This window comes from Nanorana parkeri, unplaced genomic scaffold, assembly GCF_000935625.1.
Source record: "Nanorana parkeri isolate BGI_ZX_2015 unplaced genomic scaffold, ASM93562v1 scaffold110, whole genome shotgun sequence".
NCBI lineage: Eukaryota > Metazoa > Chordata > Amphibia > Anura > Dicroglossidae > Nanorana > Nanorana parkeri.
Genome location: NW_017306378.1, coordinates 493,880 through 519,008, shown reverse-complemented (window position 1 = coordinate 519,008; position 25,129 = coordinate 493,880). Strand labels below are relative to the sequence as shown.

The window sequence follows — 25,129 nt, the reverse complement described above, 5'->3', positions numbered from 1 at the left end:
CTGGCAGATTGCATTACCAATTGTAAATTAGATTTCAATACTGTCTGTCTTAACTAAGATTTTAAGATCTAAAAGCATTGAGGGAAATTAACAAACCCTGGAGCAGCTGTGCATGACAACGAATCAACTTTGAGCTTTCATTTTCAAAGCTCAACCGAACACGCTAAAGATAGAAGCTGATTGGTTACTGTGCACAGCTGTTCTATATTCTGTCTACTCCAGTTTTAGTAAATACCCCCTATTGTAAGTTAATAAGAGGAAGCTCAGTCTGTTTCTCTACAATCACTATCAAACTGCTCAGAGTAGCCTGCAATCGGCACAAAGGCCTTCATCAAAGAAATACTCAAATGTAAGAAACTTATTTTTAAATATTACTTTTAATGTGAGTGGGAACACACAAACTTATAGTGGGGTCTTCTCAAATATGACTGCCAAAGAGGATACATGGAAATGTCACTGTTAGGTTACTGAGAAATAGACGAACCTACCCATTATGTTTCTGATTTGTAAAACTTCACATGATAAAAATATTTAGTCAGCAAGCGCTGCCAACTAAAAGTGCTAGTTGCTTGGCTGCCATTCTAATCCTTGAGCGCCATTACTTTCTGAGTCAGCGACTTGGAACAACTATGCAGGTCAATAGTTCTGCCTTTTATGTGCTGCCTGCTTTTTCTGGGCCAGTAAAAGTGTGAAAGCTAGAGGATCAGCATGATGATCTGGAAACTAATATTCCCTGAAGGAGTTCACCAATGGCAGTCCACATTTTATTTTGAGTGATCTATGCATTTGGCTTCTAATAAGAAAACTGTGAACAAATGTTTCTTCATTTATTGTCTGGTAATCAAATTAGGTATCTAGTTAGTCATTTAGGCAACAAGTCCACTTATATTCCTGTATATGCTTAAATATTAGGGTAATACAAAGGGATGTATGTCTAGTAAATACAGAGGAACAGCCATGCATCTCAAATATAAATATGCAATTAAAATCTCGGGCACTCTAAATTTAAATTTGGCATTCATCTTGTATGGCTGATGCCCATGTAGTGAAATCCCAATTGTTGCACATCTCCTTTTGTTCTGAATGACCTTGCATCTGAGCCCGCATAAGTATAGTCAAATGCCCTCCTTAATTTGTGTACCACCATGTCTCTGAGCTTACTGCTTAGCACAGTGGATCATAAGAGGCGTTGTATGTTACAAAATCACAACCAGCGTCTACTTTCCATACAGAAGCCCATATGAGGGCAGTTCCAGACCCTGGTTATGTTGTGTTTCATAATACTCTCTTTAATCCAGATTGAAGTAAACCAGTGGTCAGAGCATGTTATGTAAAGTAACACCTCAACTGGACAGCAGGCATGAATGCAGCACCTTGAAAATCTTATGATAATAATGACTTTCTGAAGCCTGGCATGCCTCAAGCCTAGTGATAGGGTCAGTCAGGTAATCAGGGTGTTGTATTTAGTGATTATGTACACCTCATGCCTGAAGATTCAGGATTTCCAGGGATACAGCAGTGATGGAGAGGGATGTGCTGTTAATATACACAGCTGGCATTTTATGTTGCCTGCCATGCTTCATTTGATCTGATTACATGTTTCCTATCAGTGGAATTCCTAGCCTTGGCACAGTGCAATAGTTTCTGGCTAGCTTGCTTCCTGGAGTTACTCTTTAGATAAATTCAAACACACTAATACACATAAGTAATGTATTTATGTTGACATTTTTTGCTTTTTGTTAAGCAGAAAGAAACCGCATTTTGTTCTTACTTTTTAAGGTGATGGTCTTTTTCCAAGAATGCCCATGGTGAATGGCTTGTTGCCAAGCAATCCTCACTTACCACACAATCCTCTCGGCCCAGGACATGGACTTGGTCCTTTCTCTCCCTTAACACAACCACCATTTCCAAACAGGTACTCTGGTTACTAACTTCTTTTCTTTGTCATTATTCTGGAAAGATGCAGTAAAGTGTAGAAGATTGTGTTTCTCTTTCCTGTTGTATTATTAAAATATATCCTCATTTGGGCAAGGCTGTCACTCTTGTTTTCCTGTATGAATGGGTTTTTTATTGGTGTTGTCTCCATCTACACAAGACTGTGAAAGATATTGGCACCATATAAATCAATAATAGTAGAAACTTTTTATATGTAAACAGGGATAAGAACGCGGTATACCATGGCATGGTGAACGACCCCACAAATGTTTGGCCAGCTCAGGCTCCGGTTATGGAGCCAGAAGGAGACACCATGTCCAGTGCCCAAAGGAGTACACAGAAATGGGAGAAGGAAGAAGCCCTTGGAGAAATGGCGACGGTGGCCCCTGTTTTATACACCAATGTTAATTTCCCACACCTGAAGGAGGAGTTTCCTGGTGAGATAGCCAGAAAAGAGCATTTTCATAAGTCTGTTGATTGAAAGAGCTTGAAGGATGAGCTGTCTTTTATATTCCTTTTTTTTTTTTTTCCTGTGATCACAAGGCTGCCTATTTGTTGTTACATGTAGTAAGTCTTTACCCACGACTAATTATGACTCATTTTACTCTGTCTAGATTGGTCTACACGAGTGAAGCAAATTGCAAAACTCTGGAGAAAAGCCAGCTCGCAAGAAAGAGCCCCCTATGTGGTAAGTGGGTCTAAAACTCAATATACATTTATTGTGGTTGGCATTAAAGGACAAAGTAACTGACAGTAGAGAAATCTGCGCAATAATACTGCATTTATACAAAACACTAAAAGTAGATTTGCAGTGTACAGTGACTGGTACGTAGACCTTTTGTGACTTGCCCTGAGGAAGGACCCTGTGTGGCCCCAAAACGTTGGCTTATCATAACTAATGTGACAATGTTATAAAAGATCGAACCAAGATTTGCATTCTAACTTCGTGTGTGCTAGTGATTCACTTTCCATCACTTTGAGGTTCTACACCGCGCCATCCGTAGTTGTCACTACAAGCACCACCATATATCCAGAAGGGCTCAGCACTGTATGGAGTGCAGGCGATCCTATTATCACAAAGTGTTCTAACCTAATCTCCTCCACTCCTTCTCTGTTTTGTGTGAAACAGTATAAACATGACATTAGGCTGTAAACATCCAATCGCCAGGCCGTTGTGTAACCCTTTGTAAGTTTTTTAATTCTTAGAAAGCTAAACTTGCAGTTCCTGGGGTCTCTAGTAGTGTATCGTGGTGGCAGCGAAGCACTTGGTAGCTAGATATAGGATGTATTTTATGTCTATTGTAAGCAAACTAGAGATTTACATTAATTGTAGGCATAATGTCTTGTATGACAAAATGCAAGGTGCCTTTTATCCAAGCAGAGTAGATCACAGAATACAGAGGTGGAGGGTAATGTGCCCTATTTTATGCTCCAAGAAATGGATTTTACTGGCAAGTCAAAAATCCTGTTTTCTTAATTGTTCATCCCAGGGTGTTCAGTTCTTTAACCCCTGGAACATTCAAAATCAGTCCCAGATTCTGTGATTTAAGGCAGGCTGGGAGTGGTGGGTGTTATGTGATTTGCCACTGTCCAGTCACCTGATGTTATCTGCATAACCCAGAGTTTAAATCATTTATCTCCCTGTGTTCTGTGATGTACTCCAAGAATTACATTTTACAGGTAAAAAACATCCTCATCTTAGGTCATCTCATCACCTTAAGGTTTAGGTGAAGGGTCAAAGGTTGAGGTTGGGTTAGAAGCAGCTGAATCTACAGTTTTATTTTACTGTTACTGCTGTAAAAAGACAGCATTCAGGAGACCTTAGATCAGAATAATCTGAAGCTGTATTTTACTTTTTTGACCTTAAACTTAACACTTAAGATTTAAATTGCATTAACCATAATGATACTCCTTATTTGAAGCAAAAAGCCAGGGATAACCGTGCCGCACTGCGAATCAACAAAGTGCAAATGTCAAATGACTCGATAAAGCGACAGCAGCATGAGATCATTGACGAAAGCGCCCGGATCGATTCTGATCCATTTAAAGATCCCTTGAAGCAGAGAGAGTCTGAGCATGAACAAGAGTGGAAGTTCAGACAGGTACACACTTTCTTTTACAATATTTGTATGAAAGTGGTGGTGAACAAGTTTGATTGGATCATTTTCATGTACTGTTTTTTTTTTTTTGGTCACTTGTAGTGTTTTGTCTTTTTAAGTAATGTGTGTGATATTATGTATAGCACAATGTACATCATGGACACATTCTGATTTTAAAGAAGAGATCTCACAAGTTAAAAAGGCATGTTAAGGCCTCCAGGGCACCCAGTGCACATAGCACTTGTCCCCATTAGAATCAGTGCAGTAGTTTGTCAATAAAATGTCATGTTTATTACTATCAGTGCTTGCTGTAGCTCCACCCCAGGCAGAAGCCCAAATATGGATGCCCCCATGAGGGAGGTGCAGGCAGCACTGGAGCCACCGCTCCCTCTCCATTCTGCAGTCCTCCTTGCTATGCAGCCCATGTTTTTTTGCTCCATTTCTAAAAAATGAGCCAGTAATCTCCCAAAGCCCCTCTCCAATCTGTAGTTCTCATCTGCTACTGTTAGACGATTGAGTCAGCAATTTGCCACAGCCACCAGCTAGTTCTGAGAAGTTGACTGCAGTAGTAGCTGGCAGCTTGTGTTTTGTGAATGACAGCGGATGTGGGGCAGTTCTGTCATTCACAAAAACACAAGCTGACAGCACACACTGGCAGCTACTACATTTGTCCAAGAGACTAGTGTAGTAGCTGCTGACATGTGCGTTGTTGGCTTGTGTATTTGTGAATGACAGCTCTGCTCCCCAGCCGCTATTATCCACATAACACAGACTTTTAGTAGTCCTCTTCTCAAAACTAGTTGGCGGTGCAGGAGGTTGTGGGCACAGTCTTTTATATATGTACTAACAAAGCAGAGAAAGCATGAGCTGCACGGAAAGGAGTGTTTCAGATGTTCTGACTGGGCAGGCTGTGTGCCTCCCCTGTTTCCTCTCTTCTGTGCTCTGTCTGAACTCCTATCTCCTTGCTTCAGCATGGTTGGATATCTGTTGGCAGTTGGAGGGGCTTGCTATCCAACAACACTGGTTGGAAATCACAGCACCAATTTTATTGTGGCTAAATGCTATGTGCACAGTGTCCGCTGGGGGATTTACCAAGTCTTATTGACTTCTGGTGAGACTTTGCCTTTAATTTAAAAACAGTTGTTCAGATCCTAGCATGCTGCCCAAAAAACTACTTTTGGAGTCAAGATTTTTTTTCGCAGTTCTTTGAACCAGGATTTTAGCAAAACATATTTGTACAGTTAGATCATGATCGGTGAGTGTTTGCATACCCGCTCTCCATCCTGAATCGGCTGTCAGGAGGGCGCTGTGCAGTGGGGGAGGAGAGCACAGCCTTCTGTGACAGTTCAGAGCACTCTCCTCCAATCATCACTCTCCATACTGACACAGGAGGTGGAGCCGGGAAGTGTGGGAGGATATCTCCGCCTCCTGTGACGGATCACAGCTGTCACTGCCCCCGGCTGCTCTCCATCCTGACACAGGATGCCGAGCCAGGAAGTGAGGGAGGAGAGCTCGGCCTGCAGCAATGACAGCTGTCACTGCACAGCGCCGCTCTCCATCCTGAAAGCTTCTCTCCTTTCCGCTGGGCACAGGTGCTGCATCGGAAGGCACACAGACTGGTGCCCAGTGGGGAGGAGAGAAGCTGAGATACACTGAATTATCGGCCATCATGGCATTTTCGGCAGATGGCCAAAAGTGCAATTTTCGGACGAAATGTTTCGATGCATACCTACCCATAATCCAATATTTTGTTGCACAACCATTAGAGGCAATCACTGCAAACAAGATATTTCTTGATCGTACAGTACAGGACACTCAGGAGGCAGATATTTAGAAATGGCTAGGTAATATGCAGGATCATCAGGTGACTGGACACTAGCCAGAGCTGTGTTTTTTTTGCTGGTGGCCTTAAGTGATGGATGTCTCCCCTTTACTTAGGGAGACACATTTAGTTAAGTTATCTTTTTCTTTAATCAAGTGTCTTCCTATGGCTGTGTAGGGCAACAACGGCAACCTAGCAGCTTCTGGATTGGTGCCCCCATAGGGACTGTATCTGGACCCCACAGGACTAAGACTGCGGGCACATTCTCCTTTGCCCTCCTGGTTCCTGTTCAGCTTGGTGCACACAATGATACCAAACAACAAAGTGACTTATTTTCTCCATTTAAATAGGCTGATTGGTTACAAAGTTTAAGATATATGCGATACTAATTAAAAAAAAAAAGGTGGCAGCCTAGTGAATAACCAACCCGGAGTGTAGGGAGCCGAACGCCGTTCTGCTATTCACTTCAGCCCTGTACGTACATTGGCTGCCTTCAGCTGCTTTCGCTTCACTTTGGTTCAGCCTGACAGCCTCACCACGTTCGGCTGACTTGAAGTGAAGAACATGTTCTCCTTAGCCGATCAAACATCCGGCCGAACAACAAGGAGTGAATAGCGAATGCTGCCATGTGAGTAGGTAGCGTTCAGAATTTAAAAAAATGTAAACAAAACATTCCTACCAGACCTGAAAGGTCTGTTATGAATCGGCAGGGGGATGCCACGCCATTTGTTATTTTTACTATTTGTTTACATTTGCGGGGAGAAAGGTCTGCAGATCGTTCTAACCGCCTCATCTGTATCTTCGGCTCAGCCGAGCCGAATGCTTATGCTCCGGCTTGACTGAGCTCTTCTGCTAAATCAAAGGGTTCCCACGGGCGAAGTGAGCCGAAGGTTTAGCCAAACCTACAGCTGTATCCTTTGGCTCTTTAGTGAATAACCCCCATAGTTTGAAATATCACTATAAGCCAATGATTTATCATCTTTTACAGGGGTACCAACAATGTCCAGGCCATTTTAGAATTTCTTTGTAGAATAAGCAATAATTTATCTTTTCACTCTTTCTTTGCTGTACTCTGACATGCTAAAGGAATGCAGGTACACATGGGACTATTGCTTTCAATTTTACCTGTTTTGGGGAGGAATATTGCAAGGTTTTAATGAACTGCATCATCTGTTTATCTTCTGTTTTGTTGAACTTGTTCTTTGGGTGGTTCAGAACCTTCCAAACCAGAGGTATACTGGGTATACTGCATCCAGAAATGCCACTGCAGAGCCCCAGTGGCATGCCAAATTATCTGTTGAGGTAGTAGAAAGCTCTGGATGCAGAGTGCTCTCTGGGATTCGGAGTGCCCAGACTGTACACTCACACAACTGAAGGTACAGAAGCCTCCATATCCGTGCAGGGATGAGTTTCATTTTGAAAAATCCAGGGTATTTCATTCTAACAGTACTGCTGTCATCATTACAAATGTGTCCTCGACTGTCTGTGTCAGCAGGCAAAATATATATGCGTCAGCTGAGGTAGCCAGTCGAAATGTAAGACGTTTTTTTCAACAGATTAAAAAAAAAAAAAACCTCTACCCAAGTTTAAAAAAATTAAATTTAGTGTTTTAAAATGTGTAGAACCACACTCTGATTTCTCTTTCTAATATTGCAGCAAATGCGCCAGAAAAGCAAACAGCAGGCGAAGATAGAAGCAACCCAGAAACTTGAGCAAGTAAAAAATGAGCAGCAACAGCAGCAGTTTGGGTCCCACCATCATTTGAGTCAGTCAGGAAGTGATACCCCAAACAGTGGCAATCAGAGTCCTTTAACACCTCAACCGAACAGTGACAACATGTCCCCAAATCAGCAGAACTTTATTAAAGACCCATTTACTAAACAGACATTGCCCGGAGCACCTACATCATTCTCAGATGATGTTTTTCTTAAACCACAAGCTCCACCTCCAACTCCCACTAGAATACCTTTACAGGATCCCATCCAGCTTTCTCAACCACATTCACCACAGATGTTTTCTCCTGGATCTTCCAACTCTAGACCATCATCTCCCTTTGATCCCTATGCTAAAATGGTAGGAACACCAAGACCTCCACCTACCAGTCAGAATTTTCACAGAAGGAACTGTGGGTCACCCATGGATATTTGTCCTCCTAGACATATACCTGGGAGTGAGTCCTTTGATACTAGACCATCCCCCATAAGAGACTCTTGTTCATCTCCTTCCGGCACTGATCCCTCATTAAAGATGGGAGATATTCAGAAGAATATGGGCCCAGCTGATCCTTTTTCTAAACCATTAGGACTGTCAAGATTGTCTCATAACACTGATCAGATGATAGATGGTTCTCTGGGTCCAGTAAACAATGATTCTTTTACAAAGCATTCTTCCAGATCTGAAATATATCAAAGATCGCAAATGCCACAAAAAGTGGATCCATATTCAAGGCCTCCCCTCACTCCTACATCAGGTGTTTCACCTGGCAGCCCTGCGCCTTTTAAAACTCCTTTGCGCCCACCTCAGTCACCACAAGAGTCTTACAATTTATTACCCACAACACCTCGACGTATCTCTTCAGACCCATATGAAAGACATGTTTTGACTCCAAGACCTGCTGAAACTTTTTCACATGACCTTTATAACCAAGCACCTCATGGAAATCGTACTATGAATGAACCATTTGCACATCCCCCTAGACTGATGCGACAGCATAGTGATCCTCAGTCCGCCTCTTTGTCTCGCTCAAATGCCCAGGATCCATATGCTCAGCCTCCAGGAACTCCACGTCCAACAAATAACCCATATTTAAAATCACCAACTGCTTCAAGATCTACAGCAATAGACCCTTATCTTCAACAGCCTTCTACCCCAAGACCACCTGTGCAAACAATGGATCCTTATAATCAGCCTCAATCAACTCCTAGGCCAGTAATGGGAGATGTATTTGTTCAGCCATCTATGAATAAGAGGCATCATGATTCCTTTGCAGCCTCACCTGCAAGGAATAGCATGGACCCATACTCTCAGCCACCTGGAACACCAAGACCAGCACCTTCAGATCCCTATGCCCTACCACCTGGAACACCAAGGCCTGTGCCTTCAGATCCCTATGCCCAACCACCTGGAACACCAAGGCCTGTGCCTTCAGATCCCTATACCCAACCACCTGGTACACCAAGGCCTGTGCCTTCAGATCCCTATGCCCAACCACCTAGTACACCAAGGCCTGTTCCTTCAGATCCTTATTCTCAGCCTCCTGCAACCCCAAGGCCAGTTCCCTTAGAAGTGTATGCTCATCCACCTGGGACTCCGAGGCCCGTACCTTCCGATCCCTATGCTCAGCCACCTTCAACTCCAAGGCCAGTTACTTCAGATCCTTACGCTCAGCCTCCTGGAACTCCAAGGCCACTTCCTTTAGATCCATACTCGCAACCACCTGCAACTCCCCGGCCAGCTCCTTCAGATCCATATGCACATCAACCAGCAACTCCTAGGCCAGCCCCTTCAGATCTTTACTCTCAGCCACCTGCAACACCAAGACCAATGCCTTTAGACCCTTATTCTCAACCTCCTTGTACTCCACAATCAGTACTTGCAGACCCTTATTCCCAGTCCCCTGCTACACCAAGGCCTCTTCCCACAGACTCTTACTCGCAACTTAATCGAACTCCTAGGCATGTACTTTCTGACCTTTATGCTCAGCCACCAAGAACTCCAATGCCCAGTGGTCCAGAAAGCTTTAATCGTTCCTCAGTGGTTCGCCCAGTGTTGATACAAAACCAAGAGTCATTTCTGCAGAATATGCAAAGCAGGGGAGCCCATTTTATCAGAACATCTGAAGGAAGCTCCCAAAATCAACGACTAGCAGGCCAAGGTTCAGCAGACCTGTTTAATCACTCCTCATCTGGCCTTAACCAGGAACCTTATGATCATCCTCCATTGGCACCTCATATACAGACGGGTGAAGGATTTGGCCAATCCCATGATATTGGAGATCAGCAAAGAACTTTTTCAGAGGAAACATTTAGTGGGTCTTCTAATATTGGAGCAAGCCCTCAAGGTCAGCAGTTTGGCAATATGCCACAAATGTCTGGCTTACCAGATGCTCAGAATTCATTATTACCTATGGCAGAATCTGAAGAGAAAGCAAGACAGGTACATTCTTTCTTCAATTTCTAATCTTTGAGGTTTTCAGCGGTCATGTTTTTGATGGTTAAATCCTAACCTTTATTGAAAATTATCTAAAGTATAAGTTGCTTGGGTAATGTCAGCTGGGTATTAAACATGATGATAGCCCATTCTAGAGCAATATTACTTAGGTTTGCAGTCATTTATTGATGTGATAAATTTTAAAAAAATTAAATGTTAATCTTTGTACATTTATATTCGTAGTTGTAGATTGCAGGCAGCTATTGCTTCAGTCTTCCAAAAATGATTTTTTAAAAATCATTTATTAAGGGACACAGTACTCATGACACAGGAGTTATTTTAGTACAATTGGGTTATAATGCCATGTACAGGAGGAATTGGATACTGGCAAACTAGTATAACCCCTCCCACTCAGCATGCGTCATTTTTTTGGCTAGTGTCCAAAGAGGATGTGTATCTTATCCCTGAGAAACGATTAGCCTTTTTTTTTACTATCCATCTTTGTTGCCTCAAGATATTCTTTCTTCAATCAGGACCTTCTGTACATGCTGCTGAGCTGAGCTCTTTATGCAGCTATCCATATGAGCCAACTCTCCGCAATACCTTGGAGGCCATACCCAGACCCCAGAACAATTTACATGCCCAGATTCTTGGAACAGCCTCTGGTGTGACCCTGTCTTTGAAAACTCTTATGAGTATGCTATATGGGCTGAGTATCGGGGGCTAATATGTTATTTGATAACGTTTGAAAATTAAATGCTGTGTCATTAGCTTGAGTGTTGCCTTTGGCTTGTACTAGTGCTGTTACCAGTCTGGGATCCCCAAGACTACCAAAGCTTTTCCAGTTTACTTCAACTTGTTCTGCACTACTCCTGACAAATTGTTTACTCCTCCCAGATGTTTTTAAGACCAATATCCATTTTATTGAGGATTTTATGAAGAAGTGAGCTGTTCCTGGTGTGGATCCAGCAGTATCCCTCCTTAATAAAACACTGACTGTACCTATTGAGGATGCCCCAGCACTTAAAGCTTTTGCCTTCAGCCCTACATTATTGCGTTGATTAGTTATTATCTATCTTATCTACTGAATTACTCTATTGTCTGTGAGCCTAAGGAGATGTCTTTGGCTGAAATTTTGGTCTACAGAACACCAGCAGAGAAGTCTGAGCTGCAAACTGGCAAATATTCTCTTGCCCCTGAAGCCAGAAAGAGTTCCTTTCATTTCTCTGGAGCTTCTCATTTTAAAGCCAAAACTAAAAGGGAGGGGCCCAGTAAAACCACAGACCCTGGGCCTCAAATTCCTCCGAGTCTGCAGACATTTCCCCGTCGGCTATAAAGGCAACCCCACTTTCCAAACTGGGGGGCGTCTATTGGTGGATCCTGGATCAGAAATCGTCTTTGTAAGCAACGCGGCATCCAGGAGCTACAGGGTGGCGTTTCGCTATCTGCCTCCTTCACCACCAATTATATCCAACCTACCTTAGTCTCTACACAGACTAGCAGCCCTCCATGCTGCTCTTGCAGATGTTTTGAAACAAGGAGTTATTGCCATTGTGTCAATTGCAGAAAGATTTTAGGTGTTTTACTCCAACTTTTTCACTGTTCCAAAACCAAAAGAAGGCATATGCCCTATCTTGGATATGAAGGCTTTAAATGTTTTCATTCGAGCCCAAAAGTTCCACTTTGAATCCACCAAGTCTGTCATACCCTGCCTTCACCAGGGAGACTTTCTAGCTTCTGTGGACATCAAGAATGTGCATTTGCATCACCTCATCTTTCCAGTGCATCAACACTCTGTTTTGCTTTGGACACTGAATACTATCAGTTTGTAGCTGTACCTTTTGGTCTATCATCTGCACCCCAAATGTTCTCCAAGGTTCTGGACCCGGTGCTAGCCTTACTATGCTCCCAAGGTATTCCCATTGCGGGATACCTAGACGAACCCGTATTGACACAACAGTTACAATTCTGACTGACAATGTAATGCAGACAGTCCAGACTTTAAAAGTTTGGCTGGATCTTGAACCTTGACGACTCAAGACTGGAAGTGGCACTTTACTTGGGAGTATCTGGGTCTCATCCTAGACACAGGTCAAGAGAGTGTTTTACTTTCCCAAAAAAAACTATTTACTCTCCGCTCCAAGACTCTGGCTTTTACAGTCAAAGAGCCATCCAGCTGTACATTTTTTCATTACATTTTTGGACCTGAAGGAAGACTACATATTCAACAACAATCTGGGCAGGTTTGTCTCCAGATACAGAGAGCCTTTGGCCAAAGCCGTGGATGTTATGGTGACTCAGTGGGATCAGTACAGCCTGAAGATCTATGCTTTTCCTCCTCTGGAAACACCTTTCTCATCAACTCTGCGTAACGAGATGGAGGACATATTGGTGATCCTTATAGCACCAAACTGGCCCAGGCAGACGTGGTACTCTGACCTGATCAAACTTCTGACAAACACCTCATGGTCTCTTTTGAGATTGAGCAGATTTCCTATCTCAAGGACCAGTTTGCTTTAGGGTTACTTGCTTGGCTGTTGAAACCTAGCTCTGGAAAGATAGGAGGTCTCTCTAAATCAGTAATTTCAATAGTGCTAAAAGCTAGCTACCTCTCCCAAATCTTGCAAATTAAAGATTTACTTCACTTGGTGCAAGGAAAGAAGAATCTTCACCTTTGTGCATTCAGGCCTGGATTAGCATTTGGCTCCGAGTACCATCTTTCGACTGATTTCCTTTGCCTCCCATTTGTTGGTTAATACTTTTTTACACGGTGTTTATCATGTAGCTCCTCCTTTACAACCACCTGGAACCCTGGGGCATTTGAATTCCATTCTATCGTCTTTTCAACTTGACGTTTTTCTTCCATCTCTATGTCCAGCTCCAGTACATCAGAAGGCCATTTCCCTTCACTGCCTGGATGTAGTTCCTGCTGTACTGGTGTACCACTCAGTCACTGCTTCCATTAGAAAAATTGACTCTCTTGTATTGTTTGATGGTCACCGTAAAGGAGAACCTGCTTCTTGCTTTCCTGTCAATGCACACACTACTAGATATTCAAGTGCTTCAGGGGCTTTTAGGCATCAGGCAACTGTTTCTGATTTGCAACGCTGCCACCTGGTCTTCTGTTCATATGTTTTCCAAGTTTTACCACGTAAATGGTTCAAGCTGCAGGCAGCCCGTAATTTCATTTTCATTGTTATGTGGGCCTGTTGCCATTTTGTGTGCTGTTACCCACCCCTCAGTTGGACTGTTTTTGTAGTTAAAGAATATGTGTTCCATAATGAACGATGAACAAAACAGTTTTTTTTTGTGTTTTTTTATACTTAATGTAAAATCTGTTTCTTGAAGTTCATTAAGGGACTTCGGTCCCATACTGTTGTGTTATCTACTCCTAAATGCATCTAATCTACAAAACTGAAGCATGCTGGGAGTGGGAAGGGGTTATACCTGGCTGGCCAAGAGCTTTTTTGTTTGCCGGTTTCCAATTCCTCCTGTAGGCAGCAGAATAATCCAGTCATATCCAGGGGTGTGGAATTCCAAACGCCCGATGCCCAGGACATGCAGTTCCATGCGCTGGGAAGCAGGGTTCTATGTAGAGCGGGGAAGCTGTTTTGCACAAGTGATTTGAGCGGCTGTACAGATCACTTGTAATCGGCCTGCTTGTCCGCCCCCCCTGCTTGCTAGCCCCTGTGTGATAGCAATGAAATTAAGTGGGAAAAAAAGCTAAAAAGAAGTAAAAAAATACAATTAAAATTGATCAAAGTAATAAAATAAAATTGTAAAAAAAATGATAACATTTAAAACCAACCCCGCTGCCCCCACCATCTGCATGCGATCAAATGCATGCATAGGGCATTGTGCAAGTGCTGCCTCCATTCCATTGTGTGTCATGTTGTGGTAGCCGGGCAGCAACACTCTCTAACATGCACAATGTACATTAAAGGGTAAGTTCACTTTCCCAATTAATTTGGGAAAATTGAATTACCCGCTCAAATCTGCTGGGCTCCCCCTCCCCCGTGCTATACTTGTCTTGAAGGGTGTACTATCAGTACCCCATACTGTAATTCAGCACAGCCCTGCACTATGGATTTTGAATTTTGCTCACAAATTGCAAGCACTCGTTGATCAATGCAGTCACCTCACAGTGCTGACCAATGAGAAGCTCTTCTTAGCATGGTTAAAATAATTTTTTGAATCAGGACAAGTAGATTGGGGTGACAAGATCATGAGGTACAAGTAGATTGGGCCCCCGCTGTAGTTTAGTTAGTTTTTTGTAAACAAATCCACACCCCTGAAGAACTGAGCCTTGTGTGTCCCTTAATTAACTTTATGAAATGGATTTTACTGCAATTACAAAAATCCTGGTCTTTTTGTTATTTTTCGTGTTTTAGATGACTTATTGATGAACCATGTTGTTAACAAAAAAAAAAAAAACTTTGAGCATGGTTATGGGATGAATTGTGTGTAGTCTTTTTAAAATAATGATTTATGTTAGATAATACTCTAAAATCTTTTACAGCGTCAAAAACTGAGGGAGATGATACTAAGACAGCAGCAAACCAAGATTGCTGTTCGACATGAAAAGATGTTGGATTCATTGCAAATTGCTCAGGCTGCACACCCCACCCAGTGGCAGCAAGATAGTCCACATCGGCCACATGAGGTCTTCAACAGACCTCCACCTCCTTATCCTGGAAATATAAGAGCCTCAATTGGTCCTAAAGGAAACCCACAATTTTCTACTTTCCCCAAAGATCAACATACTCCATTCCCTGGCAATGCCCAGTTTAACAGGCCGCCATTCACTGGAGACATGAGTGTTGCTATAAGACCACCTCCTGGTCACAGGTACACATATATTATATTCAATATTTTTAAGATGAGAAGACAATATCTATTTAACAATCCCCTGTAGGGGAATCCATCCTGGTATTTTCAGAATTGATGAACAGCAAGGCCTGCCTTCATAGTCAACCAGTGATCCAAAAAATGTTGATTAATTTTCTATTTAATGTAATAAATACTTTGTGTAAAGTGGTACCTACAACTTGCCAATGTTCCCTACCAATAAAGTCCAAAACCATTTTGCACATTGTGTTCTCCGGTTTAAATTTACATTGCTCAAGATAGGGGACTATAAAGCTCAGACTGCATATATGTAAATGTTTATGATTTTAGGAGAGGAGTTGTCACTGGCAGCTGACATGAATGCTGTAAATAGCACAGCTCTGGAACCTGCATAATAATGAAAACCTTATTTATATACTTGTGCACCTCCTCCTGTTCAAAGGGGAGAATGTGTGTGGTTTATGACATGTTTGGCAAAGTATTTTAATTAGTGTGGAGGGAAGAGAGCAAGTCGGAAAAAAATTGTTTTGTACATTTTTGTTAAATGTAAATATCTGCTTTGTTTTACAGATATGTCTATCCCATGTCTGGGCCTGGCCCTGTCTCTGGTCATGAGCGCTTTATGGGTCCTCCTCTACAAATGCAAGTTCCAGGGATGCCTCAGCAGATGAGAAGAGATATGTCAATGGAGCTTCCTCGGTCTTTAAACGGCACACAAATGAATAATCCTGCTGGTCTTGCTCCACATTTTCCTTCACAGGCAATGCCTGTTCAGCAGCATAATATATCAGGGCAAGCATACATTGAACTCCGCCATAGGCCTCCAGATAGCAGGCCACGAATTCTTTTAGGGCCACCTTCTGGTATGATGGACCCATCAGCACAACATCAGAGACATATAAGTTATTTCCCTAAGCCAGAATTTCAAGGCCCAAGGTTTATGGAACAAGTACGAATTCAACATCCAGGTTTATCTAATCAAGTTCAAGTTCCTCCAGGCTATGAACACTTGATTCCTACTGGGCAACAACCACTTATGATGCATAGAGTCGATCAAACTCAAATCGGTGAGAATTACTTACGAACACAGCTGTCTGACGGAACCATGGGGAAAGAATCGACAATTCTTCCACCTGAAAATTCGGAACCCAGTGGTTTGGAGGAAAAGCTGGATCCTGATGATCCTTCTGAAAAAGATCTTGATGTGAAAGATTTAGATGGGGTTGAAGTCAAAGATTTAGATGATGAAGATCTTGAAAACATAAACCTAGACCCAGATGATGCAAAAGGAGATGACCTTGATGGGCTGGATAATCTAGAAACAAATGATCCCCAGCTTGATGATCTTTTAAGATCTGGAAAATTTGATATAATTGCTTACACTGATCCAGAGCTTGATCTTGGAGATAAGAAAGATATGTTTAATGAGGATCTGGATCTCGGTGTACCAATTGATGATAAATTGGAACTCCAGTGCAAGCCTGAAGAGGAAAAAAGTAGTGAAGACTCTGGTAAAAATTCTTCTCCTGGACCTGCTTTGTCAGAGACTATTACAGCTGTTGCCATCAAAACAAAACCGGAATTGGATTCACCAAAAGACAAGGCATTGGATGTTAAGTCTGAACCAACAGTAGCCTCTACTACACCTGAGCAACCAAAGGAAGATGGCTCATCTGCACCATCAACTACTAGTGACCAGTCAGAAATAAATGAAAAGGACAATGTGTTTAAATCGGAACAATCAAGTGAGCCACTGCAGCTGCCTGCTTTAGATGCTGGAAGTGCTTGTGGCATGCCAGAATCTGTTCCAATGCTTACCAACTTATTAACGAGTGAGAGTTCAGAGGTGGATAAATTAGGCTCCCCAGGGATCATGACCGTATCGCAGCCTGATCAAGTGCCAGTTATCCCTCACAGTTTAATAACTTCTCCTAATCAAGTGATAGAGCCAGCTTTAAATCAAAATATGGGACCAATACCTCATCCTAGCTTTGATCAGGAGTCCCCTTCAAATTCAGTATTTATGCCGGGCCAGCAAAGTGGCCATAATTTTGTTCCAGGAGACCCATTAAATCAAGGGTTGCCTTGTCCTTCTGGTATGCAAACTGCTCAACAACTGATGCTTCAACAGAGTCGGGAGAGACCTCTTCTTCTGGAAGAACAGCCTCTCTTATTGCAGGACCTTCTTGATCAAGAAAGACAAGAACAGCAACAGCAGAGGCAGATGCAAGCTATGATTCGCCAGCGGTCAGAGCCTTTTTTCCCTAACGTTGGTATGCTTGCATTAGTAATCTATTATTTGTGCACATTTTGTGTTTTTATATCTTTTCTATAGTTGTATAAACTAGCGGGCACTCCCGACCATCCCAAAGATAAATCTTGTGATTGATTTAGTGAGTCTGGGGTGCCCGCCAGTGATGGCACCACCAGAAACAATTGGAAGAAGAGGGCAACACACTACATATTTTACTTAAACGATGTAAAGACATCCAATTTGTACATTTTCAGTCTGTCACAAGTACTGTAAGCCTTTGCCGACGGGTTTGCAGCTTGTAGGTTATTCACTGACACTTTTCCTACAGTTCATTGACCTGCATACAGTAAATACCGGAGAGCATTCAGAAAAATGCTGCATTCAAAGCTGTTGATAATGTGTCTTTGAATCTTCAATCTGTTCATTCATTTAGCTTGTGCCTGTTGTGTCACGGTGTCACCGATCATGGACCAGTATTGCCATTGTCTTTAATTCTCTGGTCACATAGAAATGAATAAAGCTGCAAACAAAATATTATTAGGTATTTATAAAAAAAAAATCTCAGTTTATGGACTGTTTTTATTGTCCATAGAAACAGGCCAGATCAAACAGGTCAAACTCCCATTACATTTTTTATATGCAGATTTAAAAATAATCCCTGTTTTGTAACAGACAGCCCCCACTTCCAGCAAAAATGTATTTTGATTTGCATAGAACAAGAAAGGATCAGAGCCTCTGTCAGGTTTGTATTGCTGTTTGGGCAGACTTCCCCTTCCTTTTTAGGACAGAAATTGACAAGAAATCTTCATAAGGGTTTGTTCACACCATCTGTAGACCCAATCTGGATGCCTTTCTGCAAATGCATGTATATGGGGTTTTGGTGCGTTTTTTTGTTCTCAATTGGTTTTAAACGCACTCCGGTGCGTTCTGCATTTTCCTGCGGTTTTGGTGCATTCCAGAGAAAAAAAGGAGCATGCTGGATCTTTTTTAAAAGTTCTGGAACTGAAAGTAATGGTGTGAACTAGCCACATTTTTACCATAGGAGTGAATGGGTATGCGTTTTTTGGTCTAGTCTGCATCCGGTCTGGAGATGGTGTGAACAAGCTCTCAAGGAGATGCTGACAAAAAAACTGTTTTCTTAGTAGAGCAAAGAACATTAAGAACAGCCGGCAGTGTTTTTTATTGCTATATCATGTTAACATCAACTCGCCCCATTCTTAATACCTGTGTCACAGGAACAGGAAGCAAGGGAAAATCCCCCCAAAAGGGGCAAAGAGAGAAATAACAAATTTAGAGAAACTTTTCCACTCCAAAACTAAAATAGCTGTGCCTTGTTCTCCAAGACTTCCCCCTTGTCGTATCTAGGTCATTATTTCTCTTTATCAAACTGCTAATGGGCTGCCACACAACACTTTTTGTGCAATGGAGGATTTGTGCCATGGTCCAAATACAGGCCAGTGCAATGCCAAGATTTTACTGTGGTTGACTGGTGCACCATTGCTCCACTTTTAGCTACTTTGTTTTTAGCTCCATTAAACTGAATTTTGGTCAGCTTGTGATTTCTGATTGAACCAAGTGTGCCCAGAATTACAGGAAACCAAATTGCAGGATTTGTTACTTAGTAAATTGCGAGGTTATTCAAAGGTCTGAATAGTATGCAAGTTTTCACACTAGTCACTCTACACTTTGCATACATACAAACGCACATATATGTATGTGTACATGCTAACAATGTAAAAAAGGCATTCTATGCATTTTGTCTGTTGTGATGTGCTATAGGGTGCGATTAAAGAGCATGCTGTAGTATGATCAAGAGTTGAGTTGAATCAAACGAAGTTTAGCAAGGCCCCAGCCCCATGAGACCCACTGAAGAATTCCAGGACACTGCATGTCCTGAAAATATCTTGTAACAGAACTAATGGCCAGTAGGATGTTTTGATTACATATGTAGGCAATTAAAGGCCATTTAATAATTGAGTTATTTGTAAATTGTAAAGTGTGCAGTAGTCTGTGTATGGACTTTGCTACATGGGTGATGTTGTCATGCTGTAATGGAATGTCAGCCTTGTACACTGCAGTTGATTTTTAGAACAAATGTAGCTGACTATACATCTGGCAAGGACCTGCAGCTGCCACCAACACTTATGTAATTGTAAAGTGAATTTGGACTGCCTATTTGTGTTGAAATGCTTACGTGCCAATTAGTCAATTTATTATTATAAGTGCTCATTTTATTGATCACTTATATATGAATTACGTATATTTATTATAATTACTTGTGCATGAATACTTGTAAGTACAATACACTGATGTTTTTTATGTTAATTTCAGATTTTGATGCTATTACCGATCCTATAATGAAAGCAAAAATGGTGGCTCTAAAAGGCATCAATAAAGTGATGGTGAATACTATGGGAATGTCACCAATGGCCATAAACAGGTATGATCACCTGGCAGTTGTGTATGCTAAAATGAGACGCTCATGATTCATCAGTTTTTGTTAGATTTGCATACAAGTCATTAGATTAGCTTTGGCATATGGTGTTTTCTTTAAAGAAACTTTTGTTTGTTTGAATTTTTAAATGTGCTAACACATTTTTTGAAATGATCTTGTCTATCATCTTCATTGCTTTTTACTCTTTATTTTGCAAATTGCCATTTAATACAGTGCTTCCTTTACACTTTATAGAGGGTGCCAGGCTCACTTTTTAATTATCTCTCTATGACCATGCATATGGCTTCATATGAGCAAATGATGGGTAGGCAAAGTGTCTTCCCTCTACATTATTTCACTGCATGTGGTGTGAATAGAGCTGAAAAGCAGGATATTAAATCATAGGCTGGAATGAGAGGAAATCTTGTTGCACTCCTTAGTGGGTATCCCAATGGCTAGGGAGGGTGCTTGCAATGACTGCGGGTGGCACCGCTGTATGCAGTAATCGTTAAGAAGAAAGTCACTAGCACACAAGAATCCTTTCAGGATCAGCGAATGTTCATTTTATTGAACAGTTGTCAAATGAAGAACAAAGCGATTTAGGGACCGCGCAAGGACCCTTCATCAGGCTTAATATCATCATGTTAAACCTGATGAAGGGACCCAGAAAGTGCTTGTTCTTCATTCGACAACTGTTCAATGAAATGAACATTCTGTGATCCTGAAAGGATTCTTTGGTGTGCTAGTGACTTCTTAACAAAATCATAGGCTGGTCACAGCATAGTACCAAAACAATTCAGCAGGGCTGTACAGTGTTGACTCAACTCCATATAAAAAAACAAACATTTTTTTAAGCATTAAACGTTTCTAAATATCACTCTATGTGACCTGTATTTATCTCTATGACCAGTAGCTGGACTGTGATTAACTGACATTTCTTCAGCTCTGAATTTAAGCATGTTCAATGCATACCTGTCTTTTAGGTTTCCCTTCATGGGACAGCAGATGCCAGGGACACAACCGATGGAACCTCCGAACCTTGCTCCACCTCCCATCACGCAGGTGAGTCTTTTCCTTACAAAACCAGCTTTGGTTTGTAAGCAGCATCTTATATATTGAGAAATGTTATACAGTCCTTTATCGGTTTTCTGTTACATGTAGGTGATTGTTATAGCTTTGTTTTCTGTATAGACATTTTTCTCCATAGTATTCCAGTTTTGTTATGGCGTGGTATGTTAACAAAAAATTGCTTTGTTTTTAGGATGGAAGCATAGCAACACAAATGGTTAGACCCAACCCTCCAAATTTCGGTCCAGGATTCGTCAGTGAGTATTTTATTGCTTTTAAAATACATTCGCATATTATCCCACCCATTGACAGCGCGGGTTTCTATTGTGTACTGGAACTGAATTTATGTATGTCACATCTATACCATATCAGTCCTAAACTAGATTAGTCAGTTGCTCAAGTGTCACAAATTCAGTTGGCAGTGTTGTGTGTTCAACCATTGTGCAAGAGGGAAGTGCAGAGAGTATAGATTTTGTTTGCTGCAAATGAAGCTTGGGTTTGCCCTTGCAGAGCAAAACAATCGGTTCATGTAAATGTCCTCTCCTCACTAGCACATGCGCTTTTTTTTTTCTCCAACTCCTTTGGTCCATTTTGGCCTCCTGGAGGAAAATACCCAGTGCTTTCACAGGGCTGTGTTTCTTTTCTCTTGCTGGCAGAACAGATCATGAGGGCATAAAGGTAAGGCAAGTATGTACAACATACTTTCACATTATGGGACACTTGCCTCTCATTGTGTCCCCCTCCCCAGGGGGTGACGGATCCAAGCTCCAGATATTGCTCTCCCCAACAGCAACACTGCTGTTGTACTTATGAAAAAGAGAAATTGCAAGGAGCATCGGACAAATGTTTTTTGGCTAGAAACTTTGCATGTTTCTTTTGTCAAAAAACTTAAGCTCCTTGCAAATTTTCACAACTGGACTTAATTAATTTGTTAATTAACATTTGTTTTCATGAAACTCATTCCTGTTATACACAAAGGGTACCCGGTACCGGGTGTGTGCATTGTCGGGTCTTTTCTGCCCGTGCGTGCCCGCTAGGGGGCGCGCGCGAGCAGAAAAAAATTGCCGTCTGGAGACGGCAACCCGCAGATGCAGCAGTGCCGTCCGTCCGTTTTTCTACTACGGGCGGACGGCAAGAGGTTAAGTAGCACATGTCTATTTTGTATCAGCGCCTGTGTTTCGGTCCAGTGTAATCTGCGAAAATAGTGTTTGCAGCATTTTTGCAGAACACACTGGAGCGGAACGGAGGCACAAATTTGCCACATGTTCTGTTGCGGGTAATGGCACTGCGGGGAGCCTGGCTGAGGTGTCATTGACTTCAATGCACCGCCAAGCCCCCTCCCACCCCTGAACGCAGGGAGCCGGCCGTGTACAGTAAAAGATATTGCGTTCCAGAGGCTAACTGTTTTGTACATTGCAGAAATTGTTTTCATATCTTGTTTTTTATCCCTCAGATGACTCTCAGAAAAAACAGTATGAAGAGTGGCTCCAGGAAACGCAGCAACTCCTTCAAATTCAGCAGAAACTTCTAGAAGAACAGATTGGAGCTCACAGAAAATCTAAAAAGGCCCTTTCAGCCAAGCAAAGAACAGCAAAGAAAGCTGGTCGTGAGTTTCCAGAGGAGGATGCTGAGCAGCTAAAGCATGTTACTGAGCAGCAGAGCATGGTGCAAAAGCAACTGGAACAGGTAAATGTGCTGCCTTACTGAACTTTACTAGTTTGCAAATTAAGCATACTTTCCTGATTTCTTTATGGTGGTGTGAGACATGAGCAATATTTCATTTCCCTCTTTCCCCTCGAGTGCTGAAAGAGTAGCAAAACATGAATGGGAAAATCTTGGTGGCAGTGCACTTGACTTTATTGTGAAATCTGTTTACAATGTCTTTTAGATTTACCAACAACTGTAAGATTGGATATACATTGAATAGATTGTTTAGGTAGGCCCTCACACTACATAGTGGTTGGTATAAATAAAGTAGCTAATAATACCAGATTTAAATGCTCATGGTCCGCTTCAAATTTCTGATCATTTTAGGGTTTTTTCTGTTTAAAGAGATTTTGTTAGGTCTCTAAGCAGATCAAAATGTTCCCTACAGTAGAAGAGCTATTTTACTCACCTCTTCAGCAGCCCTTGTCTCCTACAGTGCACGGCTGGGGACACATGCATCTGATACTCGCAGAAGTATTGAATGCAGAAGAGACTGGTGCATTGCTGGAAGAGAGAGAAGTTAGGAGAGAGGCTGCTGGGGTGGCGAGTAAAGTAACTCTATTTCTATTGCAGGAACCTGGCATTTTAATTTTAGAAATCTGACAGTGTCGCCTTTAACCACTGATGAAACAAATATGAAGGCTTCCACTGCTGATTACCTTCTGAAAATGCCTAATGCTTTCCTGTTTTTTTGATTTGGCCTCAATATTTTAATGCACAAGCCTGGAATTAGTATGTAGAACAGGAAAACCTTAATCTATTTGCTTGTTCTAAGACAATGTCTCAAAGTATTAAAACAAGAGGATCAGCATGACATCCAGGCAACTGGCATATTTAGAAGGCATAGTCAGCAATGGCAACTCCAATGTTTTTGCTCTAAAAGGAAAGGATAAAGTAACAAAAGCCATTACCTCCTAGGCAATCTGCCATTTTTTTTCTAGACTGTGACTTAGCTTTATGTTTGCCTTGCATTAATTTCAAGTTTGTCTACTACTGTTTCTTTTTTCCCTCTAGATACGAAAACAACAGAAAGAACATACAGAACTTATTGAGGAATACAGAAACAAGCAACAACAGTTTTCAGTGGCACCTCTAATGCCTGGTGTTCTACCACAGCAAGCACTCATGACTGGAGCAGCAGCACCACCACCACCACCACCTATTAACCCACCAAACTTTCAAATTCCACAAACACTACACACACCAGGACCAATGATTCCAGGCCAGCCTGCACAGCCAAGAATGCCAGGTTGGCAGCCTCCCCATGCTCCTAGAAACCTTGCACATCCACCAAGGATGCAACGTCCAGTTGGTTCTGAAGTAGCAGGCCCTGCTGCTCCTGCAAATCCCAATGCTCCACCGAGGGTTGAGTTCGATGATAACAATCCCTTCAGTGAAACTTTCCAAGAGAGGGAACGCAAAGAAAGATTGAGAGAACAGCAAGAGCGGCAGAGGATACAACTCATGCAAGAGGTAGATCGTCAGCGAGCATTACAGCAAAGGATGGAGATGGAACAGCAAGGCATAAATGGCCAAGACCTGAATAGCAGATCATTGTCACAGATGCCTTTCTTCGCCTCTGAATTACCAAGCGACTTTATGCCAGTTCCACAATCTCCTCAGCAGCAAGCACAAATGGGACATGCGTTATCCCACCAAAGCACGGGAAACTCTCCTCCTACTGTGCCTTTTATACAGAACTCAGATAAAAGGTCCTTGGGGCTCTCTCCTTATGGACAAGAGCTTCAAACAGGCTTTCCCCAAGCATCTGGTCATCCCTCATTTATGCCAAATGACACATCAGCATCACCTGTTGCTGATAGTGGACGTTCCAGTGGACAAGACAGGCCAGTGAGTGGCACAAGTTTTCAAAGTCCTAGTCAGTCTCTTATACAGTTGTACTCTGAAATCATTCCAGAAGAAAAAGGAAAGAAAAAAAGACCTCGAAAGAAGAAAAAAGAGGAAGATGCTGACTCATTAAAGTCTCCTCCCTCTACACCTCGGTCTGATACTACAGCTCCACTGACTCCAAGTATCTCAGAGGCGTCAACACCAACCGTTAACGTCCCTAATGATATTGGTTATCAAGGAGAACATGTAGCTGACCTAATACGTTCATCTACACCAAATACAGCAAACAACAACTCTGTTGAATTGGACGATCCTCTTGTCACTAAAGATCCGCAAAGTGCATTTGAGGAACCCTGCGTGGAGGAAGCCACTAGTCAAGCAGTCTCAAAAGATGAACATAACAATCGGGAAATAAAACTGGAGAATACAGAAGGAGATAAGTCTCCAGAGCAAGCTGACCCAAAAGTGAAAAATTCATCAGTGGAGCTAAAGACAGAAGAAGCCACATCGCACGATGCACTTTTAATGGAAACCAGCTCTTACACTGCCTCCGCACCCTCAGGAAAACTGGAATCTGGCAATGAATTACTGAAACACTTGCTCAAAAACAAGAAACAGCCTGTCATCTTGCATCGGAAGTCTGAGGAATCTTTACAATCATATGACTGTCCCGTTGATGTAAAGTCTGCTGCAAAGCCAGCAGATGCACTGGTGAGTTTGGTCAGTGTTCTGTAAAACAAGTAGCATTTCTACACAAAATGAATACGTGCTCACTGCTGAAAGTGTTAACCCATAGCCATTTAGAATAGCTACAGTTGCTTATCTCAAGCAGGCAACTTTTAGAAAATATGGACCTAAGATTTGTGTTTCACCGCGTTCTCTGTTTGCAGTGTAATGTTGACAAAATGGTGATTTTGTGCATCAGCAATGCATCATTGTATAACGACAATGTTCACCTTTCA

At 42.1% G+C, this 25,129-nt stretch overlaps 1 protein-coding gene across 1 annotated transcript in view; it reads left to right on the top strand.

The window, feature by feature from the left end:
- KMT2C (lysine methyltransferase 2C) overlaps nucleotides 1–25,129 on the top strand; it is a 184,553-nt gene that overhangs the window by 136,666 nt on the left and 22,758 nt on the right. The window contains exons 32-43 of the mRNA XM_018553120.1: nucleotides 1,780–1,915; nucleotides 2,158–2,372; nucleotides 2,550–2,623; nucleotides 3,858–4,037; nucleotides 7,513–10,011; nucleotides 14,525–14,853; nucleotides 15,424–17,126; nucleotides 19,439–19,547; nucleotides 20,525–20,603; nucleotides 20,803–20,866; nucleotides 22,063–22,295; nucleotides 23,331–24,887. Of these exons, the coding sequence (XP_018408622.1) occupies nucleotides 1,780–1,915; nucleotides 2,158–2,372; nucleotides 2,550–2,623; nucleotides 3,858–4,037; nucleotides 7,513–10,011; nucleotides 14,525–14,853; nucleotides 15,424–17,126; nucleotides 19,439–19,547; nucleotides 20,525–20,603; nucleotides 20,803–20,866; nucleotides 22,063–22,295; nucleotides 23,331–24,887 (7,178 nt within the window). The remainder of the gene's footprint in view (nucleotides 1–1,779; nucleotides 1,916–2,157; nucleotides 2,373–2,549; nucleotides 2,624–3,857; nucleotides 4,038–7,512; nucleotides 10,012–14,524; nucleotides 14,854–15,423; nucleotides 17,127–19,438; nucleotides 19,548–20,524; nucleotides 20,604–20,802; nucleotides 20,867–22,062; nucleotides 22,296–23,330; nucleotides 24,888–25,129) is intronic.